This window comes from Chelonus insularis, unplaced genomic scaffold (genome assembly GCF_013357705.1).
Source record: "Chelonus insularis isolate UGA/USDA-ARS -01 unplaced genomic scaffold, ASM1335770v1 contig_38_pilon, whole genome shotgun sequence".
Taxonomy (NCBI): domain Eukaryota; kingdom Metazoa; phylum Arthropoda; class Insecta; order Hymenoptera; family Braconidae; genus Chelonus; species Chelonus insularis.
This window is the reverse complement of record NW_023276546.1, coordinates 413,129-423,917: the sequence shown is the minus strand read 5'-3', so window position 1 is coordinate 423,917 and position 10,789 is coordinate 413,129. Positions and strand designations below refer to the sequence as shown.

Here is a 10,789-nt window from a genome sequence, read left to right as displayed (position 1 = left end):
GCCATCTAAAGTAAAAGAAAAGCGCGGTAAATTGTGACTTTCAGTGTTGCAATTTAAACTTCAAAATTTACTAAACTTCAAACTTTGCTTTTAAATAAAAATAAAACTTACACAAACTTTTATATTACACTTCGAATCAAATCTTAATTTTTAAGAAAAAAATTTTTCTATAAACAAGATATCGTCAATTAAAAATTGGATTATGTAATTGATTTTGAAGTAATCAGTGAATAATCTTAAAAAAATCAATAAAATTTGGATTTTTTTGATGGTATTACAAAATGACAAAATAAAAAAAAACATATGATTTTCCTTTATAAATTTAACAACATCAAACGCATTTTTGGAGTAATAAATTAAAAATTGCAATAGCACTCCATTAATGTTAAAATTAGTTTTTCATTGAAAAAATAATTCCTTCTTTCAAATTATACCAATAAAAATTATTAAAAATATAGAGTATCGATCGTAAATACAGTATAAAGACAGTCAGACTAACTGCGGGTCGTTAAATAAAATGTATGTGTATGTATACAAACATATTAATCAAAGTCTATTCTACTCTACATATTCTATATTACTATACCGCAGGTCAGCAACAGGGGTAGTGCGGCTAAAACTGTCACAATCAGAAGTAAAGTAAGTTACCCTGCCGCCACCTGCTTGTGGTATTGTTCCAATTTACTCCAATAATTACTACAAAATGAAAAATGCTTATCAATTATACTTTTTTATACTTGTCATGTTTATTCATGTGGAATCTAAATATCTTCATGGACAACTTGTTACTTCTGAAGTAAATAAAATATGTTTATTTAATATAATCACTTAGAATTTATTGATTTTCACTATCTGCAGTTATTAGCACACATTTCATTATGCAATGAAGTAATTAACGTTTTATTTTCTGATAGAACTGGGCTTTTCTTACTAGATTTTGTTTTCTAACTCAAAATGGAAAATTTCAATTTGATTTTGTGATAAGTAGTCCTCCAGACGTTAATCCAAAAGTAAACTTGTTGCTCTATTATGATAGTCCAAAACAGTGGCCTAGTGTTTATCCATCAAATAAGACATGCGAGGAAAAAATATCTGTACTCAGTCCCGAACATGGTCAAATTGTCCCTTTACGAGCAAGTAGTGATTGGACGAAAGTATCAGGATGCACGTTTATTGATAATCCTTGGACTAAACTTCACTGCTCTAGTCACAGAATGTTTCAATCTGCAAAGCCACGTTGGTGGTTTATCGCTTTAGCTGATTGTTCGTCGCAAATTGGTCTAAACATCACTTATTATATAAGTTTAACTAATGGTTCACCAGGTAGTTTTTGGCGAGAACATTTTTCGGCTGATGAATTTGGTAATTATGCAACAAAACAAAATATTGTCAAATTGCAGTTAAAAAATTTCTCTCTTTATGATACAAAGAAATAATAATTATTTCAGGACTATTACCAATATCAATATTTGCAGTAATTGCATATATAATACTGTTAAGCATCAGTATATATGTAGCACTTCAATTACGATCAAGAAGATTACTCCATGTAACATACAAGATCTTTATGGGATCCATGATCTGTCAACTAACTGGCATCTGTTCCGAGATGTACAGCTTAATACAACGAGGCTTAACAGGATACAATGCACCATCCATTACTTTACTTGGAAATCTTTTTGAAGTTTTTGGAGAAAATCTATATACTCTTCTAATGCTTCTTCTAGCACTAGGATATACAGTTACAAAAAGTGTTCTCTCACATAGACAGATGTGGTGTGTTTTTTGGTTCATTACGATGAGTATTTTCATGCAAGTTTCTCTATTTATTTATCAAGCAGAAGTTTTCGATCCGGGACTAGTACTTTATATTTATGAATCACCACCTGGATATCTTTTGATACTTACTAAAATTATTGCTTGGAGTGTTTTTTGTTCTTGTTGCTTTAGAACCAGTAAAAAATCTACAACAAAGTTTCATTTTTATGCATCATTATTAACATTAGGATCAGCATGGTTCCTTTGTCATCCTTTGACGGTAGATATTTATTGGCATAAATTAATCACTGTTTTTAAACTGATTATTGTTTTATTGATTTTATTATGTATACTATCAATTGTAGGTCCTAGCAATAACGTTTGCTGTAGACAAATGGATACGAGAAAGCGTGGTAAAAGGATGCTCCTTATGGATTGTTTTTGTTGGTCACGCTTTATTTCTCTACGTTACACGACCAGCATCTTCCAACGAACGTTTTCCATTTCACATTCGAACATGTCAAGTGGTTCCCATTGCTATAGGGCAAGATCATTATTATGAACCTCGTCGAACTAATACTGCTTCAGTATTTACAATACATTTCAGAAATCAGCAAACAGCAGTACCAGGATGAATATGCTGAAAAGAAATATTATGTTGAAAAAGACTAGTGTAAATAATGTACAAACATGATTAGAAATTAATCAAAGTGCCTTAATTAGATTTTAACTCTTGTTTGTTGCTCATGTTATATGATATATTTATTCATATTTCTAACTAACAAATCATGTTCAAGTAGTTCTGCTATTTACAATTTTTCAAATGTTTTTAGCAATAGCTGTATATACAATACTATTCACTTGTGCAATATTTAATAATTTTTATGTTTTTTAATTAAAAAATGAAATTTTTAATGCTCACTAATTTATATTAATCACAGGAACCATCTAACCATCCATCTTTCCATCTTTGATCTACCAATTTACAATCAAACAGTTTTTTTCCAAGTTTTTTGTTTACTTCATTGTGTATTTTACACAGCCATTGGCTCAATTCCTTTTGCGATTCAGTTTGAGGTGGAGTTTTCTTCAATTGTTGTCTCAAATCTTCTGCACAAGGAGCACAAGGATAAAATTTAGAAAATACATTGAAAAATGTTTTCATATCAATGCTTTCTTGGCTTGTTGGTTTATCAGGATAATAAGCTGCCATTGTATGAAGGAATGACCAAGTTGCTGATCCTAATTCATCTTTATCTAACGGACAATCCAAACGTTTTCTATTACTAGCTATCGCAGTTCCATCTTCATCATATTTCTGTGCAATCTATGTTTTAAAACAATAGATATAATAATGTAATAACTCTTGATCAATTAATCTATATAAATACTTAAGATAAATAAATCATCACCTTTTCTGAATCATAGGTTTTTTTTTGGAGTTTTGCCCAGGTTTTAAAGTCTGTACATGTTCTGCATGGTCTTTCTGGATTCATGATTTGTATAATTTATAAAAAAAATTCCCTGAGTCAAAATTACAAAAATAATTATAAAATAACATAACCTGTAGTACTGATGTCGTTTTGTACTTACAAAAAGACGTCAACGATTAGTCCATGAACAATAAATTTAATTGACAATTCAAAGCATCCATTTTTGAAATTCCCGCTTTTGTTAGTATTAATTCACGAATATTGAAAATTTTCACATGTTTTCTCCAATGATATGATCATATTTCGTGCTCAAATCGTGTTGTGATCCTGAATAAGCATGAATTTCATGTATGTTGCGATAACCTCTGAAAAAACATGCCAAGACAAACAATATATAATGTGAATAATAGTTTGTGTTAATAACAATTAATAAATTAAAGAATTAACCGTAAGTAGTATAATTTTTTTCAATTTATTTAACAACTGACAATAAATTTAAACATTGCTACAATGTTGTCAATAAGATTTTTGATAATCCGGTATAATAATCGAGTGAAAAAAATTGGTAACCTTCAAAAACATGCAAATTTTAGTTTTTCTACATGTACATTAATTCATAGACCACAAACAATCAATTATAATTCTTTAAATCTTAAAAGTTGCGTGAGTAATTATATAAATCATGTAATACGACCATTTTCATCGGAACAACTAGTTGAACCAGTTGATCCTGATGTATTTGGAAATCTCTCTGGAGAGCGATATCAACGAGAAGAACTAGATGATGATGAGAAAAAAGTTGAAGAGTTTGAAAAAAATGAAGTTCGTATTCCACGAAGATTTAAATTGAGTAAAGGTCAATATGAACGTTTGGTCAAAAAGCACATAACAGAAGGAAATTTGGATGCAGCAATGGAAGTTCTTGATTTAATAAAACGCAATCGTGATAAACCAACCACTTATTTGTTTAATCTTCTTATGAGAGCATTTGCAAGGCAAGGAGATTTAAGTACAACTCATAAACTTTATACCATAATAAAAAAAAGGGATTATCTAAAACCAAATGCAGCAACTTACACGAATATGATCAATGCCTGTGCAAATTCACGTTATCGTGAAGCAGCTATAGAAATTTTAGCGAGTTTGAGGCAAGAATTTCTAGAGAAAGATATTCTTCTTAATGAAACTCATTACAATGCAATGATAAAAGCATACGGTGTACACAAACGTATTTTAGAAGCTTTTGAATTTGCTGATGTTATGATTGATAAAAAAATGACATTGAAAGAATCGACGTTTTCTTCTCTTATGTATGCTGCTAATTCAGATGAAAAAAATGGTTTAAGGCATGTTTTAGTTGTTTGGCACAAAATGCAAGCTTGGAGAATAAAGCCAACTTTAAACACATACAAGTTGATATTGAGGGCAATAAGACAAACTCAATTAGGAGATTTAAAATTAAATGATTTATTAAATGAAAAAGATGAACAATCCCGAATTATTATCAATAACGGTAAAGAAACTGATCTATTGGCTTATCCTCCTGTAGTTTCTTCACTTTTGATCGAGTCGTTACAATCTATAAAAAGTGAAGAACATAAAAACGATATTCTATCGATTGACAGTGGTAAAAATGAAAATGCTCCAATCTTGATTTCAACATCACCCACCGAGTTAATTGAAAAAAAATTACCAGAAGAGCCTAAATCATTAGCTTTACAACCAATTTACAGTAAAAACCGATTGGCCTTTTTTGGTGGATACAAAGGATTTTTAAATCGTATGATGAAAAGTGGTATTACTCCTGATGTAAGTTCTCTTACTCTTTTAATGGAAATTTCACCAAATTCATTGACAATTGAAAAAGAAATAATACAACATGCAAGAAAACTTCAAATAAATCTTGATATCGATTTTTTTAATATGTTGATTAAGAAAAGATGTCTTCGTAAAGATTACAAAAATGCTAAGGTATATCAAATTTTTTATTGAATTTGTAGATGAATAGATTTTGTAATAATTTGATTTTTTACAGTCTGTATTAGATGATATTCAACATCATCGTTTGACACCAAATATTATGACTTGGGGAGTACTTGCTTTGACATGTTCTACCTTAGAAGATGCTCGTGCTTTGATACAAAATATGAGAACAACTGGTCATTTAGTAAACTCCGTTATAATTGGTGCATTAATTGGCAATGCTAGTTGTACTAATGACTTTGATTACATTCATGAAATGATGGACAAAATAGTGAGATATAAAATCAGACCGTCAAAAGAGCTATACGAAATTTTAGATAAATTTCAACACAAAATTACCGACATTGTAACGGAAAGAGTAAGTACGAGCATGTAAAATCCATTTATTAACAAAACTATCCTAAATTGAATAGAATAAATATTCAAAAGTAACATTTAGTATATATCTTAATGTTTATCATAAAAAGAGTTAATAGTATGATTAATAATTGCTAATAATAAATTAATTAAAATTAATTCAAATATTTTAGATACCATCGAAACACTCAAAGAATCCACGTTATCAAGCACAACTTGCCAAATTTAATAGGAAATATGCAATAATTCAAGAAATAAATGATCGTGATGTAAAAACTGCACGTCAATAGATGAAACAATTTTATCAATATGTACAAAGTTTTTTTTATCAATAAAATTATTATAAAATAATCAAAAAATTATCGCATATAAGGTGGACGAGGTTCAGATACCCAAGGTCGACATCTAGGACCAGTGATAACACCTCGAGGAGGACCTGTTCCTCGAACACTTAATTTATTATATCCAGTTGGACCAGTTGGTTGAGCTCCACAAGTTTCTAGCGCAACGAAGTCATCAACATGTAAAGAAGGTGGTCGTGAAGTATTTGGAGGTCGCGATCTGAATGGATCAGCTCCTCGTCCAGCACCACTTGTAGCTAAACCTCCTCTGGTATTAACAAACTGAGCTCTTCCTCTCATTGGAGTAACGAAAGGCATTTTCGTTTTTGTAATCGAAACAGTTGAAGATTTTTGAGTATCTCGTGGTTCTCTTGAACTTTCTTCTTTTGTTTGTATGATTTCTATACTGTCGTCAACTGGTTTTTTAGAACAAAGTAATTGCGTTGCTGATAGTAAATTAAAATCAGATGGTAAAAGTTCAGTAACTAAAGCCATGATGTCTACAGCTATACTTTCTACAGCTCCAAAGCGATTATAATGTCGTTTTCGTGCTCGAAAATCGGCTGTTGAAGATCTTTTCATTGACCTTTGAGCAAATTGATTTAATAATGCATCAGGAGTTGGTAAAAGTGGTTCAAGCATCTCCGGGATAGGTTCTTTTTCTTCTTTTCCTTCAATTGTTGCTTTCAATTCATTGACTAGCTCTTGAGCTCCAGGAATTTTCTGAAGAGGATGTTCATTTTTATCCCACATAATTAAAGTTGCCAATTGTGGCAGTCTCAACGATAAAGATCGTCTATATAGCTCAGAACATGCTATTAAATTTTCTAAAAATGTTACTATAAGACGCTCTATCTCACTTATTTTTGTTTTCTCTTTATCTTTTTCTTCTTCTTTTATTTCTAAAGTTGCTACGTATGTTAAGAAAGACTTGAGAGCACCGAGATTATTTTCTAAACAACTTTTTACATGATATAGTCCATAATTGTGTTCAGTAAGTGATAAAAGAACACGCAATGCACTTTTTGAAGTATTCATGGCATGTTTGTTAGCGTTAGCAAGAATGTCAATAAACGCAGAGATAATCGAAAGAAGAGGTTCTTTACTAGGAATTGAATGAGTTAGACATATTTCCAATGAATCAATTTTTTCTTCATCCATTATAGTCAACGTATGATCACAAAGGGTCCCAAAAATTTCTAGTATTTCTGCTTGAACTTCTGCGTTGGTAGTATTTTTCAGAGCTGAACACATCATGTCAATAACTGGAAGATATTTTTGATCTGATTTCACTTGTGCTCGAGAAGTCGGATTCAGTAAAGTTAATAATGTAGCTTTAAAAGGTGGATGAGTAGCTACATCACCAAGAAGTGCCAGTGTAGGCCCATGATTTTCTAACGGTGCGGATGCTAACATTCTATCCAAGAAACACCGTCCGACAATTAATGCTGTTGGAGCTGCTAGATCACTTAGCTGTTTACAAACATTTGCTAATAATGTTAATACAGTTTCATTCCAGCTAGCACAAAGAAGCTTTAATGTTTCGGTGAGATTACTTGCTTGAGCTTGAAGATGAGCTGACCATAATTTCCTTAACATGAGTTCTCTAGTATCGCATACTAAATTTTCTTCAATATATAGAATAGGTGGAAGCAGTCGAGCTAGTAATTTTAAACCAGGAACAAAGTTACATGGGCTTGCAGATATCATTTTCAAAACTTCTCCGAGCATTTGTGTCCACAGAGATTTAGCAACATTTCCCGCACCATCGGAGTCTACTGTGTTAGTAAATAACAGCAGAGTTTCTGCAATCTCATCAGCAAGGAATCTTGTTTGAGCAGTGGGAGACATTGCATCTACTAGAGCATAAACTCCCAAAAGAGGAACAACAGGAGTTAAATCCTTGAATCCCGTAGCCATACATCTAACAAGACGATCGAGGAGAGCTCTAGTAAGTTTTACACAAGGAACAAGTATAGACATTAATAATAATCCTCGTCGGCCAGTATATGATGCTTTATGAACATAAGGCTGTTCATAAAATGTTGTTAAATGAGTCATCACTGATATTAAAGCTGTTAAACCATCAGCAGCAAACAATTGGGTCAATGCATTTACATGTTTTAATTCCGTATAAGCTTCCAATGGATCTGTGTCACCATGAGCTGGGAAAATGAGATAGTGTAATATTCTACAAGCTGTAATAAGTTCTCCAGGTAGTGATGGAGCTTTTTCTGCATATTTTTTAATTGTTCCAACTAAATTAGATACATCTCCATAATTCCAATTTGCCGACGATGCTGCAATATTCAAGTAAGGCACCACGTCCTTTAATAATCCTTGGCTTCGCGCTTCTTCCAACAACGATCCAGCTCGGCCCTGAAGAACTTTTACATTGTCTGAATTAAAACGAATCATGGTAGATATTATTTCTGCAACAAATTCAGATAAATCTCGATCAGATAATAAAGGAATTAAAATATCTAAAAATGAATCCATTGATAAAACTGTAACTACAGCTCTTAAACCATCTGGATACACTAAGAATGAATGTAATTTTTTTACTAATAACCAATCCACTTTTGATGATGCGCTTTGATATTTAATTTGTAGGAGACAATAAACTACTTGAAGCCTCCATGCAATTTCAGATCCTAAACCTACTTTTTGATATCTTAAAGCTTTTAATAAAAGTTTTGTTTTTTCAGGTTCTTTTAATAAATATAAAAGACCATGGCTAGTGTTTGTTAAATGCTTAAAAAATATTCTGACATGACGAATCACACCTTCTGGTGAGTCTGAAGATACTAAAATAAGTAATAGTTTACAAATTAAATCGTGATGTTCAAAATAAGCCACTAAATGTTTTTGAGGATTCCTATTTCGCTCTCTATCAAATTCCATTTGTCTACTAGCCGGTAACTGTCTTTTTGGCTGAGCCATTAAAGTTGGAGCACAAACATATGCTTGAGTTAATTCTCTTATAGGCCACTCATGTAATCTATATGAATAATTTTTTTCTAACAATTCATAAATATGAATTTTCCTTATTAAAGAAGTTAAAGCATATTTAAGTCGAGCAAGCTTTGCTTCATCTAACATCTTTAAAGTAAATTTATATAAATTTTCAGTATATAAATAATTTTCAACAATTTTTGGACTGATTAATGCAGCATCTAAAGCTCGTATAGCTGCAAGTTTTACGGGAAGAGCTACATTTTCACGAGTACAGAGTGTTAAAAGTTTTTTTGGAGCTTCTACTTTTAAAATAACTTCATCACCTTTCTCTAAACCACATGTCACTTCAGCCAATCGCACTCCAATTTTGATATGTCTTACTTTGTAAGTAGGTTGCGGTTGGGCTCGAGCTAAATCCATATCTAATCCTGCTTTAACAATCTCAGCTATATCTTGAAGATCATTATTGTCAGCTTGAAAAAATGAGCCCAAAAGAGTACAAAGAGTTTCACAATTATGAACAAATGTCTCTTTCTCTTGTCCAGTAACGCTATGAAAATTATTAACCGATTTCACGAGAGTTTGAAGAATTTCTCGTGTTTTCTCCGTATTTTCTTGATTGTTTTGTTCTTTTTCTGCTTTTAGAGAGAATTTTTGAATGTCCAAAAAATCAGGAGGCTCAATAGTGTAAATGTCTTCCGGAATATCAAATTCAAACTCCACAGGTGGTGCTGGTAAATCATCATTCATTAATTCTTCATCAGAAAGAATAGGTTCAAATGGTTCGACAGCTTCAGTAGTTATTTCTTCAAGCTCTCTTTCACCTTCCTCTTCTTCAGCAGATATTGATTCAGGACTCAATGATACCAAAGACTCAGAGGGTGGTGATGATGGTCTTTTCTTTTGATTTTGTTCTTCGGGAATTTCTTCAGTCCATGGTTGCTCAGGTTTGACTGGTTCATTTGGCACAGGTTTTGATGCTGTTTCAACAGGCGGAACAGGCTGAATTGTTGGAGATGGTGTAGGCGCGGGCCTTGGCTCCGGTTGCGGGGCAGTATGAGCTTGAGATTGATTTTCATAAAACCAATCGGGTTGTTGTGTCTCAGCATTTTGAGGTATACTTGGTGGTGGCTCTGGTTCAGAAGCTGGAATTGGAACTGTAGCTACTGAAGCCGGAGGAGTGGATTCTGGAGGATTACTCAATGACTTCGTTAAACTACCGTACACTGCTAAAGTAATCGTAGTGTACCACCCTCTTAATACTAAACCATCTGTGGGTATTTGTTTTCTATCACATTCTAATTGAATATTAACGTTTTGTTTGTACTCCAATCCACCTAGAGATTCAAATGTTGATGCTCCAGGTTTACTTAGATCGTTGACAAAGAATTCAATTTCAAATTGTGATGGATTTGTAGCTCTAAAATAAACGTACAAAAAAAATTATTTAATTCATTGAAACAATCAAATCAAGTTAAAAATTTAAAAATACGAAAATTATACTTTACCCCAAACGTACACCACCGGGAAAGTCTGCTTGAACTCGTGCTCCAAGAGGAATAATTCTTACTTCACTAATATATACCGGTTTTGGAAATTGTACAAGATCTAAATTAAGCTCCTAAAATTTTATGAAAATAAAAATAACTTGTTTTTTTTTGTTTTTTAATTTAATAAAAATAATTGAAAAATTGTTATTGTTACCTCAGAGATATCATGAGAAAAGGTATCAAAAAATAAAAGTTCTACGTTATCCATTATTGTAAAAAAAATTGAATTTATCGACTAATTAGTATAAATCATCACTAATTATTTATATCATATTAATACAGGTATTTCACTATTATTTTTTATGAATCTATTGCACTAGTTGAATAGCGTCAATAAACAAGAGGTTATGTTGACAAAGTTGCACTAGTTAGTTAAATATCTTATTAATAGATGTCGACGCACGTCAAA

At 31.8% G+C, this 10,789-nt stretch overlaps 4 protein-coding genes across 4 annotated transcripts; 2 read left to right on the top strand and 2 right to left on the bottom strand.

Annotated features, from left to right (window-relative positions):
• Window positions 1–724: 724 nt before the first annotated feature.
• Alr (Evr1_Alr domain-containing protein Alr) lies at window positions 725–3,502 on the bottom strand. Its single transcript, XM_035084353.1, has 4 exons — window positions 3,352–3,502; window positions 3,171–3,282; window positions 2,681–3,085; window positions 725–2,398 (listed from the first exon to the last, which is right to left on the bottom strand). The coding sequence occupies exons 2-3, from the start codon at window positions 3,252–3,254 to the stop codon at window positions 2,690–2,692; spliced, it is 480 nt and encodes a 159-aa protein (XP_034940244.1). The 5' UTR covers window positions 3,255–3,282; window positions 3,352–3,502; the 3' UTR covers window positions 725–2,398; window positions 2,681–2,689.
• Window positions 743–2,619, top strand: LOC118067584 (transmembrane protein 145-like). Its single transcript, XM_035084401.1, has 4 exons — window positions 743–796; window positions 915–1,362; window positions 1,449–2,038; window positions 2,124–2,619. The coding sequence occupies exons 1-4, from the start codon at window positions 743–745 to the stop codon at window positions 2,391–2,393; spliced, it is 1,362 nt and encodes a 453-aa protein (XP_034940292.1). The 3' UTR covers window positions 2,394–2,619.
• Window positions 3,503–3,517: 15 nt separating the features above from the next.
• On the top strand, window positions 3,518–5,882 carry LOC118067557 (pentatricopeptide repeat-containing protein 1, mitochondrial). Its single transcript, XM_035084352.1, has 3 exons — window positions 3,518–5,162; window positions 5,227–5,532; window positions 5,705–5,882. Exons 1-3 carry the CDS (start codon window positions 3,702–3,704, stop codon window positions 5,819–5,821), a joined length of 1,884 nt encoding a protein of 627 aa, XP_034940243.1. The 5' UTR covers window positions 3,518–3,701; the 3' UTR covers window positions 5,822–5,882.
• On the bottom strand, window positions 5,817–10,733 carry vir (VIR_N domain-containing protein). The gene is made up of 3 exons (XM_035084351.1): window positions 10,535–10,733; window positions 10,339–10,451; window positions 5,817–10,250 (listed from the first exon to the last, which is right to left on the bottom strand). Exons 1-3 carry the CDS (start codon window positions 10,586–10,588, stop codon window positions 5,891–5,893), a joined length of 4,527 nt encoding a protein of 1,508 aa, XP_034940242.1. The 5' UTR covers window positions 10,589–10,733; the 3' UTR covers window positions 5,817–5,890.
• Window positions 10,734–10,789: the final 56 nt, after the last annotated feature.